The following is a 24020-nucleotide window of genomic DNA, read 5'->3' on the forward strand; positions in this document are numbered from 1 at the left end:
AACAATTATCTGGCTCCACTTGAATCATCTTTACAGTACAAGTGTCCCCCTTGGAACGACACACGGTTGTAGTTTTCAAGCTATTTTCAATTATTTCTCTGTCAAACTGCATCAGCGCAACTTCTTGCTCAGATTTGTAGCTTTCACAACACCCACTTCTCGGATTGGTTTTTCTGCACATGTGCCCTCTGATAATTTCCCTTTCTCATCCGCCCTCCTGGTTCCCACAGCTGTCTCAGCTTTCTTTCCCTCTAGCATCCCAGTTTCTTCTTCCTTGTCTGACTCATCACTCAACCATGTGGTATTATCAGTCGATCTGTTCAGGCCGAACCACCCAATCTATACATCTTCTTAATCATGCTCGTAAATGAACTGCATGTTGTCTAGATCTTCTTCTAGGTCAGCCAAATCATTTAACCCTAGTTTCGGCCACCCTCATTCACCACATTAATGTCTACCGAGGCTGGTAGCACCAACTCAGGCTTGAGTTGAGTAGTATAAACAATATAATGGCTCGAGTCATACTCGCTTTTAGATTAGTCCATGGGACATCACGATAGAAAACCAACACCTCCCTCCGAGGTTAACATCTTTTCTACCGCAGGTATTGTCACTACTGATCTGGAAAGCTCAAGTTGTAGGTTACATATGCCCAATATGCACAAGTCTATGCCGCCAGGAATGAACAACATCAGTTTCGATTGGTGGGAGGAGGTAATGTAGACACTAGGGTCATAAGAGGTGGACAGTGTATGGATATGGTGAAGATTTTGAGGTGGAGAGACTTGGTTATGGGCTGGAAGCAGATTTGTAGTTACATTTGGTTTCTGGGGTAGAGCGATGACCTTGTTGTCAATAAGATCATGAATCTCATGACGCAAGTAGAAGCATTGGTTGGTTTCATAACCGTGCTGCTAGTGGAACGCACAGTATTTTGTGGGGTCATGCTTGGATAGAAGAGGGTCGGGAAGTGGGCGCGGATCTAAGGGTTTCAGGTGTCCTTTCTTGATTAGCACTTGCATGGCTTTGGATAGGGTCATGTATAGTGGGGGATAAATTCTACCTGGAGGTCGAGCAAGGTTAGATGGTGTTTGTGGGCCTAGGTTGGCAAAGGGGTCAGCAGTTTTAGTTCCAGTGACAACACTTACGTCTGATGGCCTTGCAGTTGTGCTACCACTAGCAGCATTGGAACTGTGAACAAACGGCCTCTTAGCCGGCTCCTTCTCATCAGTAATCTATTTCATGGTATCCTCGATTTGAACCCCTATCTCATGAAGTTCTTTGAATGTAAATAAGGAGAGAATAATTATTTTCTGTAATAACTTGCCATGTAGATTTCAGAAAACCAATCTGATTTGATATTTCTCCGAAGGTCAAACAGTCATCATGGATGCTTTGGCTCTCCATCTCGTCACAAACTCGAAGAAACTTTCCTTTAGCTCTTGACACGTTACCTCGAGATCATGAGTTGTGACCTCAATTTACGTGTTATAAGAGTACTGAGTGATGAATGACTCGGCTAACTTCTCGTAGTTCTGTTTTACTGAATCTTCCAACTTGGCGTACCAAATCGCCACTATACCCGACATGGTGTGACCGAAGAGAGATAGCTTTTGCAGTCTAGCTTAACCCATCTGCCGCAAGATATCTGAAAACAACCGTAAGTGAACCATTGGATCCCCAGCACCATCAAAACGATCAATGTGTGGCATCCTAAACTGCTCTAGTAATGTAACCACTAATTTGGTGTATCCATCCTCTATGTCTGGAATGGAGTTGACTCCTTGCACTTTTTTGAATAGCTTCTCTAATTTGTTAACTTTGAGCGTGGTTAGATTAACCTCAAATTCGAACGATGTGGCAGTTTGATAAAACGGGGCTTTTGAAGCTTGTGCTAGGATGGGTTCTATTGGGATTGGGAAAATCGGATTACCCTAGGTTTGTTGATCTTGAGCGCTGGCAATATTAGCAGTGGCACCGGGCACAGAGATAGCTGCAGTGGGTACATGTGATGCAGAGGTCGCTGCTGGTTGTGGTTGTTGTTGCTGTAGCCTAGTTATAACCTCGGCCTGACTGGCCGCGTCATGCTGTAGTGTCTCAACTGTCTGTTATAGATGGTGTATTAATTCCTCCATATTAGCCAAGGAACACTATACCATTGGAATATGTGACTGTTCTTGAGCTGGATTGGAAGTAGACAATTGTTCCCAAACTGGACTGAACATAGGTGAGTTAAGAGGTGATTGCTATAAAAATGACACTGGTAAACTTTGTCTGATCCTCGTCCATCTTGTAACCAGTGATAATGAGGTAAACATGGGTTGTCCCCGAACAAGATCCCTGACCTTGCAAAGTCTTCTGACACGAGTCCAAAGTACTTGGGGGATATTAGAACCTTCCGAAGCTATGATTTTAAACTACCTAGCAAAAGAAATAAAGAAGAAGAAAAAAAAAAAAAAGAGCAGTAATCAGAAACTGCACAACATCTCAACTAGGATGTTATCAACACAGACATGATCAAAGCTGTAGAACTGTACTCCCCACTAAATTCTACCCTAAAACAGATACCAACTCTGCCACTGATATGAACATTCCTGTACAGTTTCACTGTAAAGTACATGCCAGTCAAGAGAGAGTCAAAACACCACTATGAGGGGATAGGGTTACCCTGTCCTAATTTTGTGACGAACTAGGGTTTCACTACTTCAATGAAGGGGTTTCATGCAATCCTCCATTCGGGTGAGCATCATATCCTAGTTTGGAACAGTCACTATGGCTTTACTATATACAGCTAGGTCAAATGGTCAAAAGGGGCTACCTAATATACCTCTCACACCTAACGCCGAGAAGTGAAAGAATGATCAAATGGTACAGTGGTAGTCTATATCCGAGGGTTGTGTTTCCAACACAACACAGCCCACGACCGGTCAGCCTTTTGACAAGCATTTGGGGCAAGCATCTGACAAACCGTCCAGAAATAGCAGATGGAAAACACAGTGACTTATAGTAACAATGAAAATGCAAATGAAAATGGCATATACATGTAGATAAAATTTCACATTATGAAGTTCAAGTCAAGTTCTCTAAATCTCCAACAGAGTCGCCAGAAACTATAGCTTGCTTTTCGTGCTCCTTTCGGATATGATAGCCCTACAGTTCGGACTCCCATGGTTCTGAATCTGATTTCACAAGTGCAATATGAAATAGATAAACACAAATGAGTCCAAATCCGACTATTCTTTTGAAAAATCGATTTTGAATCAGAATGCCAAAAATGGACTGCTTTGCCATATTACAGAGTTGCTACCTAAATATTTTTGGAAAATTTAGAAAACCCAAGACTCATGCCATAGGCCACTTATCCGTCAGCACCAAAGTGTCTTGGCTCAAGAACTTAGGTACTAGAGGGGAAGGTTATGAATTGAGCACCCCACTTGCCCGATCAAAGATCGGCCTCTACTAATCATTATGTGATTTTTATTTACATTATATGCTCTTATTCCGATTTATTAGGATATTTTTACTGTGAGGCACACAAGTATAAACTAATTTGCAAATTTTGGAACACTTTGATCTTATGTTTGTTTTGAAAGGTGTTTGAATATGTGTCACTTGAAAAGGTGATCTCATATGCACATTTGATCAGATCATCCTAATTTAAGCAACTAGCTTTCATCCATAGGCATTCAAACAAGTATATCAATTAAGCACTTAGTCTCATGGAAAACATACTTGATATAGCAACAATCACAAACATGTGATATGCTAAAGTAATAAATACTCACCTAGTACTCCGAGGCAAGCCAAACAAAACAAAAGAATTAGAAAACATGCATGCCCCTAACTAATGCAATATGACTAATGCAGTACATGCAATATGAAATTTTAATAGGCTCGGCTACTAACATGGCATGTGAATCAATTTGATAGCATACGGTTTAAGCACATTTTCAAGGAAGTAGTAAATAACAATGTGAGTTAGAATGATGAGCTGAACTTTTATGCATGCAAGACACATGGATGGAAAGCATGGAAAATGCTAAACAAAATATGATGTACTACACTATCCATCATAAGTGGGCAAATAAAAAGGAGAAAGAACGGGGGTTAGAAGACATACAATAATTATTACAATTTCACCCTCGCACAAGAGGGTTCAAATAACTATCCGAACTAATTACCACGAATTAACTAAGTAATTACAATACAAAATTAATTAACAAAGCTATTGCAAGTTCAAAGGAATTACACTTTAATTAATTACAAGCTAATCATTAACGAGCCACAAGGAGGAATTCCTCATGCATGAAATGCAGATTTGCCACCCGAAAATGCCCCTATTTTGCAGTCAAAAAATTGCACTATTTTTCACCTCAGCCTCTGCTCTATTCTGCAGGAAAAAGGACACTGCCTGGATAAAAAAAGGTGGTTGGTCGGCCAGAAGAAGTGGTCAGCCGTACAGTAACGTGGCCAATTGGCCACTAATGTTTGGTACTGCCCTGCTACAACAGATATGAAATAGAGCACAAATAGAGTATTTTCAAGGGATGTTTGCCCACCCTGCCTTTTCTTATTATCAAATAGACCAAATGATAGGTAGGCTCAATTCGCAAGCCATCAATCGATGCAAACTCATTGCATAATAACTTATGAATCAAGGGGATAGAATTTCAATAAATGACAATGAAAGACTCGTAAACCTCCTCCCTATCATGGAATTAATCAAGGAAAGTGGTTGACCTTGAATCTTAAGCCATTTTCATCACTAACAAGTATGAAATGACTCAAGACTGATTGGGTTCAATTAACGTTCAATTGAACCCCAAATTGATTTTATTATCTTGGTCCATTTCATTCCAATTTTATTACCTCTTTTACTTACCTTTCCATTCATTAGTCATTTTAGTCCAAGATGAGCATTAATTCCACTAATGGAGAGGAGTGTCAAATGAAGGGTTGTTTTGGGCATGAGAGAGATGGCATGCCTTTGGTAATGAACCTCCAAAGAGATTAAACCATTAAGCATAAGGATCTCTATCTCAAGCTTAAACAATACTCATTTGAAACAACTCACAAAGCAAAGAAAAAGCCAAGAAAAGAAGGAGGTTGCAATGGTGAATAGAGGTGAACACAAGTATGGAAAGCACTAAATAAATGCTATCAATTTAAATAGGTTGTTATCTAATGCCTAAAACACCAAACCTATGAGGACCATTGCACTACAAGCCTACTATACAAAGCATAAATGAAACTAACACATAAAAACAACCCTAAATTAGGCTGAAACAGTGCTAGAATTAAGGTAAAAATAGCTTAAAAAGCAAGCTAAAATAATGAAGTAATTAAGCAAGCAAACAAGTCAAAAGAGGGGTGGCTAACCCCTCCATTTTTGGGACTTCAAAATAGCATTTTTAGCCTCTGAAAACCTTTGAAAATCAATGGGAAAGAGTTGAAAAAAATATGGGAAACACAAAGGTAAAAGCTTAGGAAATAAGGTTCAAGGAAATGTGATTAACCCCTCTACCTTTAATAGCTTTTAATCACAAGTTTCAGCCCATAAACACAGTTGAAAAACAGCCCAAAAATAATAAGAAAAGGTAGGAAAGAAGTAGCATAAAAGAGCTAAGAGTTATACCTCTTGAAGAGGGGTGACCCTTTGAGTTATAAACCACCAATTTCTCACCCTCAAGAGCTAATATTCAAGCTCAATAATCTCAACAAAGAACCCTAAATATTTGGTTTAGGAGGTCTAGGGAAGGTGTGCTTTGGTTGCAAGGTAGAGAGAGATTTTTTTTTTTTTAAGAATTTCCCTTCACCAAAATTTTCTAACCTAATATTATGAGAGGGGGTCAAGTATATATAGAAAAATATGTTACTCCCTCAGAAATATCAATATAGAAACAGCTGGTGCAGTGCATGCACCTGTGGAGACAGCTGGCACAGCTGGCAAAAATATCTGTTTTTACTAACACAAGTGGTCGACCAGCCACTAGTTAGATGGTCGTACACTCACTTCTGGCTGGCCTGCCACCAATTGGCCTGCTGGCTTCTGGGTGGTTAGGCTTGGAAAACTGCTATTTTGGTCCAAAAATGGTGCAAGGTTTGTAGGCTTTTAAGGCTCAAAATTGAGGCTTTCTGCTGCGGAAAGCGAGCGTTTGACAAGCGTGAAACTTAATCATTGGGTGATCAATCGATGGCGCCTAAGTCTTAAGGGTAGTCAAAAATGGGGTGTCTACACTACTTTGCAAATGTTGTTATAAAAAGTCAAAAAAATATACTTATTTAGATTATTTTAAACAACTTCTAAATAGATAAGCACCCTCTTACGACTTCATCTAACTTAATCCACTACTCGAGTTTAGCGATTTGACTAACCTTGATACTCGGTCAAGTAATTTCTTTGGCAATGTTGTTCACTATTTCTTATTTGATAGGATGTGATTATAAAAAAATCAAAAATCAAAAATAAAAAATTGATTGTATTGTTTTAGGTCCTCTACCGTGTCTCTCCGCATTTAGAGAGCTAATGTAGCAATTCATGCAAGAATTCATTAAAATGGGGAACCACTTGAGGGCAGAGGTGGAACTATTGAGGGACCGGGGTGGCCCTCCCCCTCAAGTTTTTGAAAATTAGAATAACTCTTATATTTTATATATATTTATAAAACATGTAACGAAATGATACTTTAATTTTATAAAAATTATTTATTAATTTTTTATTTCAACAAGATTTTACAATCTATAATAAAATCATCTCCAACTATTTTATAATTTAGTTAATAGTATCAATTTTATCGAGTCGATTTTATTTGTACAAGATATACATGTGACTTCTTTTTAGAATAAATTACACTGATCTCCCATAAAGTTTGGGAAAAAATATAATAAACTCTACAAAATTAACTTAATTACATTAGACTCCTCTACGGTTTTAATTCACATAACATTTAGTATATTTTTCATCAGTAATTCATTCAGCAAATGGATGAAAAAATGATATTGTTATATCTTTTATACTGGAATGAATATTATATCTTATTTATTTTTATATTTTCACACCATCAAATTATTATCACAGCACTCATATAACAAATTTTCTTCAATTAGTCTTTTTTTTTTTAGCACACACATTGGCCCCACCTGACCAAAATTTTTGGTTCCACCCTGTTTGAGGGAGTTGTTGGAGATTTCCCAAAGTTAAGGTTACTTAGTGAGTTTTAAAGGACAATTTTGTAAATTCACAATTAATTACAAGAAGGCTACGGGTGGCTCTAAATACACCCCAAAAATTAGGCTAAACACCCCAATTATCAAAAACAAAAAAATAAAAATAAAATAATACCATTCTACCCATTCATCAAATTACCAAGATAACCCAACTCTAACCCTAAACCCTATCCAGCACTGGAAGTCGTCTAGTCATCCTCTTCCAACTCTGACAACCCTCCGATCATCGCTTTTCAACTCCGACTTGTGGTTCACACCCCCTTCTCTGCGTTGCCACAGCTGCCTCTTCTCTCCTCCCCGCCATTGTTGCACCTCATCTACTTCCCTTTGCCATCCCCCTTGTTATTCTTCTAGTCACCCCTCATCATTGCCACCTTCTTTTTCTTTGTCTTCTTCGTTTTTCCTTCTTATCCTCCTCTTCCTTCTTTTTCTAGGTCTGAAAACCCTATATCTCAAATTTTTAGATCTAGGGTTTAGCAATTGTAAGAAGAAATTCAAGGTGAGTAAGGGGGTCTGGGTTAAGGTTCGTGACTAGGGAGGGTCCCGATGTAGCGACCCTGATTTTTCGTAAGTCATTATTAATTATTATTACTTTATTTTATTTTTGGCTTTATTAATTACGTGGCTACATGAGAATTTAATGTGGTATTTAATTAATTTAATGTATTATTTAATTATATATAATTCATCAGAATATTTATATATTTATATTTGTTATATATATTAAAAAAAAGGCGTTTTATACATTGATAAAATATATATCATATTTATGTATGTTGTATTTATGTTGCACTTGTATTATATAATATAATAGTTATTAGGTTATACTCATAGGAGCTACCTTTAAGGGGGGGAGGGGGAGAGAGAGAGAGAGAGAGAGAGAGTTTAATTAGTAAAGAAAAGAAAGTTGAGAGCGAGAGAAAGAGAAAAGAGAGACGGTGGAAGAGGAGAAGGAAAAAAGGGGTTAGGGTTTTGTTTTGGTGGCTCCATTAATTCTTTAAATATTTCTTTGATCTTCAAAAAATAATTGTGAGTGCAAAACGCACTTCCCTTGATTTATGTTTATTTTGTTGTTTTTATTTATTTATTTATTTGATGTTGGTTTGATATTGTATTGGCATAAGGATGATGGATTGATTTTAATTATTTTGATTAGTTGTGTGTGCCAGGTATAGGGTTTTTATATGTATTTATTTTATGGTTGTAATCACACTCATGGATCTATGAAATTAAAATAAATTAGGAACCCACAGATAATTCCAAATACTCCACCATGACTCTATGGATTGTTGTTTTATTTGAGTACTGGTGAGAAATAGTGTAGAGGATTATGAGATTTATTGGAATGCCTTAGGCTCAGCATTTTTATGTGTGTTCTCATGAGGAGATGAGAGATTGTGTATATGTATTGTTACATCGTTCTCAAGAGTAGACGAGTTCTTTGATTTACGCGCGTACGTATATACTAACCATCCGGGGAGTGTGGGTCAAACTCGGGACGATGTCCCCGTGCAAGTTTGGCTTCAGAGCGGTGTTAGGTATATGGAAGGCACCTGGGATATATGTGTAGGCCGGAAGTGAAGCGTCGAAGTGGTGGAGTTAAGGTACAAAGAATTAAATATGAACTTATTGGTATAGTTTGAATTATATTGATTTGTGCATCTTGAAAAATAGTATACGACCTCAATAAATTACGAAATTTGGGCAGAGGCATGTATACATAATTTTAGACAATTTTTGTTTTTTAACTTTTTACTAAAAAGATCGATTAGAACTTGTAATCGGATGATCTTGGTTACAGTAGTTTTTATTCATTTTAGCAGTGCAAATTTTAAATGTTGTTTTAACCTACGAAACGAGCTCATTTTTAATGTTTTTGCATAGAATAAATTAAAATATTATTCTGAACACTTTTTGTGTTTGAACTTTTTCGAAAAAAATCATCTTAGGGTTGTTTCTATTCGTTTTCAGTTCCTGATTTTTTTTTATCGAATTTCGTCTAGCTGCTTCTATTAAGCTTTTCTCTCAACCTATTTAGTTTCTACTAAATTCATTCGTAATTCCTTTTAGGAAATTGGATTCTGTACAACTTTTATTATTTGAGTTTTGGTCAATTTGAATGATTTGACAATGAAACGGTGCGCTTTTATACGTTTTTAGCAATTTACTTATGATTAAATTATACTCACTTTATTTTTGCAGAATGGTAGGTCTTACTAACTTTTTTATCCAGGGCTGGCCCACTATATTTTTATTTTTACTTTGTTTATTTTATACTCAATTTATATTTAGTTATGTACTGGTAAGAAACTAAATGCCACCGTATCTCGAGAAACTATCCCTTCGTCTCGGTATGGGTGGAACTACTTGTCTTGTCTCGTAACAAGAATTAAATGTACTTTTGTTTGTGTCTGGTGGACACATGGATGTTAAATCTTGTACTCATACTAGTATACCTATATACTGACCCGTTTTGTCTCTTGGCAACTCGGGTGCATTCTATTTGAGCGCAGCCAAGCTTCCTTTGCAGGATTAGTTGGGGCTATGGTGGTGACGAGAAATAACTATAGTTGTTGGACATGTCTTTCAGACTTCTTTTGTTTTCTAAAGTTTATGTTTGATATTAGTTTATTTATTCATTTTTTTGTTATGACCTTAGTATTTTGATAATTTCGCATCGTGGGTTATTTTCCCATTTTACATTATTTAAGTTATTTTGACTAGTTGTTGCTACTTTAATGTTGGAGGTATTGGATAGTTATAAATTTATGATAATAGTTTGGTTGACATTTGTTAATTTTTTTATCCCTTGTATTTTTTTATTTTATTTTTTTTGAGCATTGATATTTACTTAAACCTTATGGAGATGAGAACATTTAGATTTTGTTTCACCCCTAGGATTTGGATGATGGAATATTGATTGGGGATTAACCCTAATTTAATATTTAATTGTCCAAATTTTGGGGTGTGACAGCTTGGTATCAGAGCTCTAGGTTATCCTAGACTTGTGAGAGTTTAGGTGATCCTCAGATTGTGAAAACATGGGTTAGCTAGTTTAGTTTGGTGGTTGAATTTATTCAAAGTATTTATGAACGAATTTTTTTGTGTTTAACTTAAAGGTGATAGCAAGAAGGAATCTTTAATCTTTTTCAAGAATCCATTAGAGTACTTTTTGATACTGGTGCCTCTCATTCTTTCATATCTAGACAGTTTGTAGAAAGAAAACACCTTGTAACTACCTCCTTATCTAGGCCTATTCGTGTTGAGACCCCTTTAGGAGAGGCAGTTACTCTTTATAAGATGTGTAAAGATTTTGAGATTGACTTTGCAGGCAGAGTCTTGTATACGAACCTAATTATTTTGGGGTTTTAGGGGTTTGTAATTATTTTGGGTATGGATTGGCTGCAAAAACACTTTGTGACTCTAGATTATGCTAGAACGACTGTGAACATAGATATTCCCGGTATGCCATGGCTTACCCATATTTCTAGCAACGGAGAAGAGTCGGTAATGACTAGTTTTCTGTGCTCAGTAGAAATCCCTAAGCAGGATATTAGTGAGGTAGATGTGTGTGGACTCGCCTTTTCCACACCCCCTTTTGGAAGGTTTGAAAAGAAGGCCTACCAGTTCGGACTCTCGCGGTTCTAAATCTAGTCTCACGAGTGCAATATGAAACTGATAAACACCAAAGAGTCCAAATTCGGCAAATCTTTTTGAAAAATCGATTTTAAATCAAATAATACCAAAATTGGACTGCTTTGCCAGATACAGAGTCACCACCTAAATATTTTTATTTTGAAAAAATTTAGGAAATCCTGACTCGTGCCGAAGGCCACGTGTCCGTCATCACCAAAGTTGTCTCAGCTCGAGAACTTAGGTACGAGAGGGAAAGGTCATGAATTGAGCACCCCCGCTTGTCCGATCAAAGATCGGCCACTACTAATCATGATATGATTTTTTTTATAAACATTATGTGCTCTTATTCCGGTTATTAGACTAGCTTTACTATGTGATGTGCACAAGCAAGAATAGACTAGTTTGCAAGACTTGCAACAATTCAACTCATGTTTGTTTGCGAAAATGGTTTGAATTTGCCACCTCAAGTGGGCTTAAAAGTTTCGGATTTGCCACCAAACATAGTAGGCTTAAAACATGATTTGTCACTCAACAAAGTGGGCTTAAAATGCACATTCGTTGAATCATTCCAATTCAAACAACAAGCCTTCATCCACAGGCATTCAAACAGTTTAGCATTTAAGCACATAACCTCATGGCAAGCATGTTAATCATGGTAACATTCACACTTATGCAAGTATGCTAAAGGTAAAAACTTACCGAGTACTCCAAGCCAAAACAGAAATTAGTTAGAAAGATGCATGATCCTAACTATACAAGATGCCTAATGCAACACATGCAATATGAAATTAATAGTCTTAGCTACTAATATGGCATATGGCTTGATTTGAACAACATGCGTTTCAACACGTATTCGAAGAATTATTGAAATAGCATTGCAGTTAGAATGATACGCCGAGCCTCGGTGCATGCAATACGAATGAATGGATGTAAGCATACGATATGCTAAGTGAAACATGTCCCTAATCTAACCATCAAAAGCAATTAAATAAAAGGGAGAAAGACGTGGGGTTGGAAAACATACACACACCCACGCACACTTATTACAACATTACGCTCTCGCAAAGGAGGGTCTGAATGAATAAGAGCTAAGCTAATCTAATTAAGCTAATTTAATTAAACTAAATAGACTAATTATTACAAACCAAGTGAATAACTAGTTAGGCTAATTACTAATTATTACAACACTTTAACTAACTAGCAAACTAATTAATTAAATTGCAACACCAATGTACACGAACTAAGCATGTAAGACATTAAATCATGCTGCCACTGTTCCACCTCAGGAAGTGGAAGATGCACATGCTCAGTTTTCGCCCTTAAAAGACCTCTGTTTTGCTCTTGAAAGTCTCTACTTGCAGGGCTAGGAATCTCCAAAACCTTTCCACTCCACCTTACCAAATCTTTATTGAGTTTTACACCAGTGGCTTGCCAGCCATGGAGGGATGCTGCCTGCCATCTGCCGGCCAAAAAGGTGTACTGCCAGCCAAAAATGAGGCACTGTCGGCCATGGATGGTGCACTGATGGCCACTGATGCATTGGATCACCATGCTGCAACAGAGCAAAAAGAGGGTCTTTCCAAGGGTTGTCTACACACCTTGTTGCTCCCTTTTTTATGGGAAATCAAAGGAGGGACAAAATTTGGTTCACAAAACCACCAATCAAGCAATTTCATTGCATGATAGCTCGTGAAACCAATTGTGCAAGTTCAATAAATGCAAAAACAAGACTCAAATGGCCATCACCCCATCATGCATGATCAAGGGCAATGAAGACCTAGGAAAATGGCACATTTCATCACTATTGAGTATGAAATGTTCCATTTGCCTTGTGTTCAAATTAATGTCCGATTTGAACACATGTAATGCAACACAAAGAGATGTTTATCTTGACTCTTTTACTTGTCTATTTTGTTTACTCATTTTAATTATCAAATCATCCTTTAATCCATTAAGTCCATTGGTGAGTATCCTCTAATGGAAGGAGGATTCAAACCACAAGTTTCTTTGGGCATGAAAGAGGCATTACACTTAATGAACCCCCTAAGGGATTAAACCATTAGGTGTAGCATCTCCATTTCATACTTAGGCCAACAAGTGGTTTGAAACCACTTTCAAAGTAAAACCAAAAAGTGAAGAAATGAGGGAGATTGCAGAGATTATAAGTACTGAAATGAGGTAGAAAAATCACTAAAACATGCAATCAACTCAAACCAATGATGTTTAAAGCCTTAAAACAACAAGCTAATGCAAGAAACTTACACTACAACTACACAAAATAAAACTCAAAAGACTTAACCAGCCCAAAACAGAGCTAAAATAGGTCAAAACAGAGCTTAAAACATGCTGGATTTAAGTTAAGTTAAGCTAGAAAAACATGCCAACATGTAAGGCTAACTAAGCATGCAAACAAGACACAAGGAGGAGAGGCTAACCCCCCTCCCCCCTAATTTTGGACTTCAAAATGAGACTTTTGCCACTGAAAAACCTCTAAAATTCAGTGGTTCAGGCCCCAAAAAGTTGGTTTTGAAGTGATGAATAAAGGCACAAAAGCTTTACACACAAAGAAACAAGAAGGGTGAACCACGCCCTAACTAAAAAAGGCTCATACCACCATTTTTAAGCCACAAAAATAGAGCTTTTTACAGTTCAAAACTAGCCCCAAAACAGTAAGAAAAGATGGTAAAATAAGCTTGCAAAACAAAGTAAAAAAGGCAAGTAAACTACCTCTTGAAGCAAAGGGCAATTCTAGGCACAAGACCAAGCTAAAACCACCTTCTAGAGCTCAAAGAAGGTCCCAAGTTACCTCAGCTCAAAGACTAGTAACTTTGGTTAAGGTAGTATATGTAAAAGTGTAGAGAAAACAAGCACGTAGGCACAAAATTGTAAGAGAGAGAGGAAAAATCTAGATAGAGAAAATTTTTATGTCTCAAATTTTTCTAACCTCTTCACATGTAAGAGAGAGGTTCTTTATATAGAAAAACACGAATTTTCCTCATAAACATCATCCACACACGTGTAGGAAGATGCATGAATCTGTGCAAACAGCTGGCACAAAATATCACAAAATATCTCCAGCAAACAAAGGTGGCCGACCGGCTATCAGTGGTGGCCGGAAAGGCTTCATTGATGGTAGGCAATGCACATCAATGGCCGAAAAAGGAGAAGTGGTGGCCGGCAGGCTCCAAGGATGGCCGGCAGGCCATCAGAAACTTCAGGCTGAAAAGACCCAGGCATGGTCCAAAGATGAGACAAAATGGATACAGGGTTTGAAATGCTCAAACATGTGGCGTTCTGTCGCGGACTTCAAGCATTCAGCAATCAAACAGACTCATCATCGGATGTACCTACAAGAACATCCAAGTCTTAAAGGGCCGTCAAAAATGGGGTATCTACAATGTGGTACGTGAGTTTGAAGATGTATTTCAAGAGACACCTGGACATCCACCTTAACAGATAGTAGAATTTCGCATTGACTTAATCTAGGAACTGCACCAATTTCTAGGGCGGCGTATAGAATGGCGCCTAAAGAGCTTGTGGAGATGAAGAAGCAGCTAGAAGAGATGCTTCAGAAAGGGTTCATTCATTCAAGTAACTCCCCGTGGGGAGCACCCACGATCTTTGTCTCCAAGAAATATAGCACTCTCCATATGTGCATAGATTACAAAGAGGTGAACAAGGTGACTATCAAGAACAAGTATTCGCTACCTAGAATTGATGACTTGTTTGATCAGTTGAAGGGGGCAGCCGTGTTCTCTCAGTTTGATCTTAGAATGGGTTACCATCAGATGGGCATGTTAGAGGAAAGTATATTGCTTACTGTTTTTTGGACTCGGTATAAGTTGTACGAATTTCCTATAATGCCTTTTGGTTTGACAAATGCTCCTGCCTATTTCATGGACTTGATTAATAGGATTTTTCAACCGTATCTAGATAAGTTTGTGATTATCTTCATAGATGATATCCTGGTGTATTCTAAGAATGAGAAAGAGCATAAAGAACACTTGAAAGTCGTGTTGCTGACTTTGAGGGAGCAGCAGTTATATGTTAAGTTTAGTAAGTGTCACTTTTGGGAAAAAGAAGTTCAGTTTTTGGAGCATGTTGTGTCCAATCAGGGGATAGCGGTAGATCTTGAGAAAGTTGTTGCAGTCAAAGAATGGAAGCAGCCCACAAATCCTTCAAAGGTGAGGAGTTTTTTAGGACTAGCCGGTTATTACAGGAGATTTATAGAGAAGTTTTCCACTATTGCAGCACCCATGACCAAGTTGACCCGCAAGAATCTGTTCTTATGGACAGATGATTGTGAGAGAGCTTTCCAGGAGTTAAAGCAGTGTTTGACTACAACACTGGTGTTAACTATACCAATACAAGGGGAAAAGTTAGTAGTGTTTACTAATGCGAGTGGAACTCGGTTGGATGTGTGTTGATGCAGTATTAGAAGGTTGTATCTTATGCTTCTCGACAGTTAAAACCTCATGAGAGACGATATCCTACTCATGACTTGGAGCTGGCAGCAGTTGTTTTTGCGTTGAAAGTGTGGCGACACTACTTGTTTGGGGAGCACTTTGAGTTATATACAGATCACAAGAGCCTCAAATATCTTTTTTCTCAAAAAGAGATAAACATGAGGCAACAAAGGTGGATTGAATTCATCGGTAGTTATGATTTCAAAATCCTTTACCACTCAGGGAAAGGAAATATGATTGCAGATGCACTTAGTTGACAACAGGGATTATAGCTTCTTTGATGATTCAGGAATGGAAGTCCTTGGAGTTAATTTCGACGCATGATGTTCAACCAATAGAGAGTGTCGAGAGGGCATATATTGGTAGTTTGACTGTGTAACCGATGTTACTGGGTAAAGTTCGTCAGATATAGTATTTAGATGGGTTCCTCATTAGCATGCTCGATGACCTTGTAGTGGATTTGATCGTTGATTGTCCTACTGATTGGTCTGTGGACTCCAATAGTGGATTACGATTTAGAGGCAGGTTGTGTGTACCTAGCATTGTTGAATTGAGGAAAGAGATTACAGATGATGCTTATAGGTCCCGATATACCATTCACCCTAGTGGGACTAAGATGTACCATGACCAGAAGAGGATGTTTTGGTGGGAAGGTATGAAGAAGGACATAGGAAAGTATATTTCTCAATGTTATGTGTGTCAACAGGTTAAGGCGGAACACCAACGATCGTTTGGACTTTTGCAGCATCTCAAGATTCCTACTTGGAAATAGGAGTACATCTCTATGGACTTCGTGGATTGATTATTGTGGTCTAAGCGAGGCAATGAATCTATTTGGGTGATAGTGGATCGACTCACCAAGTCTGCTCATTTTATTCCTGTCAGTGTTCACCAAATTACGGATAAACTAGTTACGTTGTATATTCGGGAGGTGGTGCGACTTCATATCGTGCCAGTTTCTGTAGTTTCTGATCGTGATCCATTATTTATGGCAGAGTCTTAGGAGAGTTTTTAGCATGCTTTGGGTGCTAGGTTAGACCTGAGCACGGCTTATCATCCTCAGACAGATGGGCAAACTGAGCTGGTAAATCAGATCTTGGAGAATATGTTGAGAGCTTGTGTCCTTGATCTTGGTGGTAGTTGGGAAGAACACTTTCCATTGGTGGAGTTTGCTTATAATAACAACTATCACTCAAGTATCGGGATGGCACCTTTTAAGACTTTGTATGGGAGGCCATGTCAATCACCTGCTTGTTGAATGGAGGCATGAGATATGCCGTTGCTAGGGCCAGAGTTGGTGAAAGAGACTGCAGAGAAGGTAAACATTATTCGAGAACATATTAAGACTACATAGAGTCGTCAGAAGAGTTACGCTAATACAAAATGAAAGGGGGTTGAGTTGAATGTTGGAGATTTTGTGTTTTTGAAGGTCTCGCCGATGAAGGATATCATGCGATTCGGAAAGAAGAGAAAGCTGGCACCTAGATTTATGGGACCATACGAGATCTCTAAGAGGATTGGTAATATGGCTTACATATTAGCCCTACCACCTGCTTTAGCTATGATTCACAATGTGTTCCATGTATCTTTATTACGGAAGTGTATACAAGACCCTTTCCAAGTGGTATCACCAAAAGTGTTGGAGATTAATGACGATCTAACATATGTGGTGCGACCAGTAACTATTCTAGACCAAGATGTAAAGCAGTTACAGCACAAGAAAGTGAACTTGGTAAAAATGCAATGGAGCAAAAATGAGAATGATATCACTTGGGAATTGGAAAAAAAAGTTCGACGCATGTACCTGGAGCGTTTTGCTTAGTACTCTCTCCTATCGAATCTCGAGACGAGATTCTTTTGAGGTGTGTATATTGTAGCGACCCTAATTTTTCGTAAGTCATTATTAATTATTATTATTTTATTTTATTTTATTTTCGGCTTTATTAATTACGTGGCTACATGAGAATTTAATATGGTATTTAATTAATTTAATGTGTTATTTAATTATATATAATTAATCCGAATATTTATATATTTATATTTGTTATATATATAATATAAAAAAAAGGTGTTCTATATATTGATAAAATATATATCATATTTATCTATGTTGTATTTATGTTGTACTTGTATTATATAATATAATAGCTATTAGGTTATACTCATAGCAGCTGCCCTTAAAAGAGAGTGAAAAAAAAAAAAAAAAAAGTAGCAGCAGCAAAAGCCGAGAGACACAGAGAGAGAGAGAGAGAGAGAGAGTTTAATCAGCAAAGAAAAGAAAGCTGAGAGGGAGAGAAAGAGAAAAGAGAGACGGCGGAAGAGGAGAAGGAAAAAAGGGGTGAGAGTTTTATTTTGGTGGCTCCATTAATTCTTTAAATATTTCTTTGATCTTCAAAAAATAATTGTGAGTACAAAACCCACTTTTCTTGATTTATGTTTATTTTGTTGTTTTTATTTATTTGAGGTTGGTTTGATATTGTATTGGCATAAGGATGATTGGTTTTAATTATTTTGATTATTGTGTATGCCAGGTTTAGGGTTTTTATATGTATTTATTTTATAGTTGTAATCACACTCATGGATATATGAAATTAAAATAAATTACGAATCCATAGATAATTCTGAATACTCCATCATGACTCCATGGATTATTGTTTTATTTGAATGCTGATGAGAAAGAGTGTATAAAAAAAAGTGAGGATCATGAAATTTATTTGAATGCCTTAGGCTCGGCATTGTTATGTGTGTTCTAATGAGTAGATGATAGGTTGTATATATATATATATATTGTTGTTTCATTCTCAAGAGTAGATGAGAGCTTTGATTTACGCGCGTATATATATGCTACCCATCTGGGGAATGTGGGCCAAACTCAGAACGATATCCCCGTGCAAGTTTGGCTTTGGAGCAGTGTTAGGTATACGGAAGGCACCTAAGAAATGTGTGTAGGCCGAAAGTAAAGCGCCGAAGTGGTGGAGTAAAGGTACAAAGAATTGAATATGAACATATTGGTATGGTTTGAATTGTATTGATTTTTGCATCTTGAAAAATAGTAAGCGACCTCAATAAATTACGAAATTTGGGTAGAGGCATATATAAGTAATTCTGGAAAAATTTTCTATTTTAACTTTTTACTAAAAAGATCAATTAGAATTTGTAATCGGATGATCTTGGTTACAATAGTTTTTATTTATTTTAGCAATGCAATTTTTAAATGTTGTTTTAACCTATGAAACGAGCTCATTTTTATTGATTTCATGTAAACTAAAGTAAAACATTATTCTAAACACTTTTTGTGTTTGAACTTTTTCGAAAAAAATCATCTTACAGTAGTTTCGTTTTGTTTTCAGTTCCAAATTTTTTTCGATCAAATTTTTTCTAGGTGCTTCTATTAAGTTTTTCTCTCAACCTATTCAGTTTCTACTAAATTCGTTCGCAATTCCTTTCATGAAATTTGATTCTGACAACTTTTATTATTTGAGTTTTGATCAATTCGAATGATTTAACAATGAAACGGTGTGTTTTTATACTTCTTCAACAATTTACTTATGATTAAATTATACTCACTTTATTTTTGCAGAATGGTGAGTCTTACTAACTTTTTATGAAGGGTTGACCCACCATATTTTTATTTTTATTTTGTTTATTTTATACTCAATTTATATTTAGTTATATACGAGCAAGAAACTAAATGCCACCGTATCTCGGGAAACTACCCCATCGTCTCAGTACGAGTGAAACTACTTAGCTTGTCCCGTGACAAGAATTAAATGTACTTGTGTTTGTGTCTGGTGGACACATGCCTGTTAAATCTTGTACTCATACCAGTATACCTGTATATTGACCCGTTTTGTCTCTTGGCAACTCGGGTGCGTTCTATTTGAGTGCAACCAAGCTTCCTTTGCAGGATTAGTTGGAGCTACAGTGGTGACGAGAAATAACTATAGTTGTTGAACATGTCTTTCGGACTTCTATTGTTTTCTAGAGTTTAGGGTTGATATTAATTTATTTATTCATTTATTTTTTTTATGATCTTAGTATTTTGATAATTTGGCATCGTGGATTATTTTCTAACTTTACATTATTTAAGTTGTTTTGACCAGTTGCTGCTTCTTTAATGTTGGAGGTACTAGATAGTTATAAATTTATAATAGATAGTTTGGTTGGTATTTGTTAATTTTTTTATCCCTTGTATTTTTTTTTTTTTCTGAGCATTGATAGTTACTTAAACCTTATGAAGACAAGAACATTTAGATTTTGTTTCACCCCTAGGATTTGGATGATGGAATATTGATTGGGGTTTAGTCTTAATTTAATATTTAATTGTCCAAATTTTGGGGCGTGACATCTGACGTCAAGAAAAAGTAAGGGGGATGGCGTTGCAATGGAGGTCATCAGCTTGAAAAAGAAAAAGGGACTAGGGTGGCAACAAGGTTGCAGAGGGTGGTGGAGGAGAAGGAACAAAAGGGGAATGGGGAGGAGGGCACTGGTGAGGCGATGCAAAGAGGATTCTAAGCTACGGAGAACGGTGTCGAAGATGGCTCTGGCGATGAAAGTAAGATCGGTGGCAAATGGGTGAGAGGGGTAAGAGTGGGATTATTTGCGGTGTTCAACCAAAAATAAAATCATGAGGTGTTCAACCTAATATTTGAGGTGCATTTAGAATCACCCGAAGGCTACCCACAATAGTGCAGCCATTTCCTTTTAATCCATTAATCTTTCTAAAGTTACTCTACAAGTCGAATTATATGTTTAACACGATTTATGTGCTTTGCAGTAATTTGTTTAAAGGTAAATCAATTCATACAAATCAATGATTGGTGAGTCATCTTTGGCTTATAATTAGCACCATTGATCATTTTCCATCTTTTATTTCAAGTAATAGTTACTACTACTCTTGATTATTTATGTCAGTCTAAAGTTGTAGAGGGTCAGAAATTAAGCCCCAAATTAACAATGGGCCTAAATGCTAAGCTCGCTGTAGACACCCCATTTTTGACCGTCCTCAAGACTTGGACGTCACCGTTTGAACACTCAGTGATTATCCATGTTTGTGTTCGTTTGGAGTTCCCGGAGGTTTTGGCTCGCGCGCCCTGCCTCAGGATCTCCGAATTTGACCGTTTAGTGTCTGGTTTCACACCAAACACTTGTGTTTTGCCTTGGAGAGGCAGGGAATGCCTTGTGAGGCATCCCCACACACCACCGACAGTGGCTAGAGGCCATCGGCTGGTTTTTGCTGCCATCGGCACTATTTGTTGCCGGTCGGCACTGTTTTTTGTCGAAATGACATTTTTGGGCAGCCGACCACTGTTCATCTACTTTATGGAGATATTTTGTGCCAGCTGTGATAGCTGGCACCAACTCTACCTCCCTCCATACACGTGTATAGAGGGATCTCCCTCTAACCAAGCTTGTTGTATAAGCTTTGCAAGAGGGAGTCCTATAAGAGAAGGGCTCTCCTCTTTGATTTAGGTTAGAAACTTGGAACCAAAAACCAGAGCTTAGAGATATAGATACATCCTATCTCTATATCTCCCTCTCTCTCCTCCTTTGTGTGTGATTTTTGGCCCAAAAGTGTGTTTTTACCTTACTTTTGCACCATTACACACACTATTACACCTAGCTCCGAGATTGAGGGACTTGGGGGGTTGATTCTTGAGTTTTTGGACTGATTTTGATCAAAAGAAGAGGGCTGGACCTTTTGTTCTTCAAAGGTTCTTCAAGGGTGAGCATCTTGCTTTATATTCCCCAAACTTGCAATAGTCTTTTACCTATCTTGCTTGTTGATTTAGCTTCTGTGTATAACATAAAAAAGGCTTATATTTTCATGCTTTAGAACTTTCATCAAGGTTGTTTTGTGTTTTGAGTGCAAACTCACCCCCATTAGGCCTTGTTTGGCCACTTTTGTTGCCTCTTTGGTTAAGCTTTGGTCACCTTTGTGTTTTGATCTCCTCACCACTGAAAATCAGTGTATTTTTAGTGTTGAAAAAGTCGGTTTGAAGTCTTGCATAGGGGAGGGACACCCCTCTCCCTTTGTTGTCTTGTTTCCTTGAGTTTTGGCCCAAAAGGGTAACATGCATGCTTGCTTGGTTTTTGCCTTATTTTAGAACTTTTTGGGTGTTTTTAGGTCATATGGGATCTCTGTTTTTGGCCGGATCTATGGCCCTTTGCATGCTTAGTATACTTGCTTCATACTCCCCCATTTGGACTAGAATCGTGTCTTGTGTTTGGACCTTAATTCTTGCATGTGTTGGCTTGGTTCCATGAAGATGTTAACATTATTTTTCCATGCTTAAAATCTGTTGGTTACCCATTTGGTCATATTTGACATGTTTCATATGGTTGCTATGCATTTTGGCTTGTGAGACCTCAAGTATATGAGTCACAAGCACGCCTTAGGTGGTCTACTTTAATGAGTTGAAGTTGTTTGCCATGCTATTTCAGTCCCCAAATCATGCTTGTATGCCTGCATTTGTGACCTCTTCTATGCTCTTAGAGTGTACCCTTTCATGCCTAGAAATGAGCCTTGGTGGGAGCATTTCATGGGAGTCACTTTAGTTGCCATATTATGAGGGTTTGAAGTCCCATTTTGCATATAAAAACTTTGTTTTTACTCGTCTAAACCATGCCATGATTTGGTCTTGTTGGTGGAAGTGAAATGCCTCCTTTTCGCGCCTTAATCTTAGGACCATTAGTTGCTTGTTAGCTTGAGTATTGGCCCGCCTTTTAGACACTTTTGGGTGCTGTTTTAAGGTGGATTAGGGTCTGTCCCTTTGTGTTTCAGGGCCCCATTGCATGATTGTTTCATGTTTGTTGCATGTTTGGTCCATTAAACGTGTTATTCTATGCTAACTTTATGGCAAATTGGTTCATGTTTGTATCACACTTGCACTTTGCATGCATAGCATTGTATGCTTACCATATTAGTTGCATGACACTTGGTATGTTTTGCATAATTGGTATCATGTTGCATTTGAGTAATGTTTGCATAACATGCATTGCATTACTTGGTTTGGGGTGTCAAACCAAGTGTGAGTGTTAAGGGGTGTTCATACTACAAGTGATGAAACACGCCTTAACTCTCGGTCGCCGGGGCCTTTGACTTCGACATGATAAGGCTTTGGATCTCATTTGTATGTTGCATGCATCTTTACATTAAGTAGCAAATTTGATACCTTGGGCTATCATGCACCATTGGTGGCTCGAGGATCGAGGGTCATGCTTCTTTGAGTTCAAAGCATGATAGGAAGCATGACCATGCTCACATATGCCTGAAACCCCATGCCATGCACTGTCTGTTCTCTGTTTGCTGTCCAAACTGTCTTTTGCAGGAAGTTTCTGCCGACCGGCATAATTCAGTGCCGGTCGGCACTCTTTGAATGGCCGATAAATCAAAACAGTGCCGATGGAAATCCTAGACTGCCGGTGGGAATTCTATTAAGCCGGTGGTACTCTGCAACATTCAAGGAACCTGTCCATAGGGTTTTGGCGATTTTCAGAAAGACAGGGCAGTGTAAACAGAGGCGGCAAAGATATGGTACGGGCTTTTCAGGCGAGCCAGTTCCCGAGCACGCATCATTCGCGCATTCCGAGGCAGAGGCTGCGGCCACCCTCTTCTTTCTTTTGCATCCTTTCTTTTAATTAATTAGAAATTTTTGTAATAATTTTATTTGTTTATTATTTGGGACTGTAATATTTATTTATTTGGACCCTCCGAGTGAGGGCAATGATGTAATAAATGTGGGTGAGTGTGTGTATGTCTTCCAATCCCCACTTCTTTCTTCCCTTTTATTTACCTGCTTACGATGGTAGATTAGGGCATTTTTGAAATTAGCATACCTTATGCTATGCATGCGTGCATTCATGCATTTGTATTGCATGCATTAGGCTCGGTACATCATGCTAACTGCATTCGTATTTTCAAATTCCAAATTGAATACATGAATCAATTGGTTGCATCTCGTATGCCATATTTAGGTTAACCGAGCCTATTTTAATTACATTTTTGCATGCGATGCATTAGCCATTTTTAACATGAACTAGGACATGCACATTTGCTAACTAGTTTACTGTTTTGGCACGGAGTATAATGTAAGTAGTTATGCTTTAGCATTCCGCATGCGTGTGAGTGTTGCCATGACAGTATGCCTGCCATGTGGCTAAGTGCTTATATGAGATAAAACTGTTTGAATGCCTGTGGGTGAAGGTTGGATTGTTTGAATTGGAAAAATTCATTAAAATTCGTATTTTAGCCTACTTGCGAGTAGCAAATTTCAAAATGCTTTCCAAAACAAACGGATATGCAATGTTTATTTCCAAATTAGGCAATCTAGTCTATACTTGTTTGCTGTACGCATAACATAGCAATTCTAGGATAATAATTGGAATAAGAACACATAAAGTTTTCAAAAACGGATATCATGATTAGTAGAGGCCGGTCTTCGAACTGGGCGAGAGGGGGTGCTCATAGCTGACCTTCCCCAATCGTACCCTAGCTCCTGAGCCGAGACAACTCCGGTGATGACGGACATGTGGTTTTCGGCATCGAGTTAGGGTTTCCTAAATTCCCCCAAAATAAAATATTTAGGTGGCGACTCTATATCTGGCAAAGCAATCCATATTTGGCATTTCTCTTTTCAAAACATCAGTTTTCTCAAAACAATTTGCCAGATTTGAACTCTTTGGTTCAAG

At 37.8% G+C, this 24020-nt stretch overlaps 1 protein-coding gene across 1 annotated transcript; it reads left to right on the forward strand.

Moving 5' to 3' along the window:
• The first annotated feature begins 16602 nt into the window (after positions 1 to 16602).
• On the forward strand, positions 16603 to 17151 carry LOC114313160 (uncharacterized). The gene is made up of 2 exons (XM_082923144.1): positions 16603 to 16647; positions 16759 to 17151. Exons 1-2 carry the CDS (start codon positions 16603 to 16605, stop codon positions 17149 to 17151), a joined length of 438 nt encoding a protein of 145 aa, XP_082779270.1.
• Positions 17152 to 24020: the final 6869 nt, after the last annotated feature.

Source organism: Camellia sinensis, chromosome 4 (assembly GCF_055761805.1).
Source record: "Camellia sinensis isolate YWXY chromosome 4, ASM5576180v1, whole genome shotgun sequence".
Classification (NCBI taxonomy): Eukaryota; Viridiplantae; Streptophyta; class Magnoliopsida; order Ericales; family Theaceae; genus Camellia; species Camellia sinensis.

What these genes read in the sequence shown, in the direction of transcription:
- LOC114313160 (XM_082923144.1), top strand. Translation starts at nt 16,603, where the DNA reads ATGCCGTTGCTAGGGCCAGAGTTGGTGAAAGAGACTGCAGAGAAG. An exon ending in TGAAAGAGACTGCAGAGAAG is followed by an intron (nt 16,648 to 16,758) that starts GTAAACATTATT and finishes GTGTTTTTGAAG; the next exon opens with GTCTCGCCGATGAAGGATAT.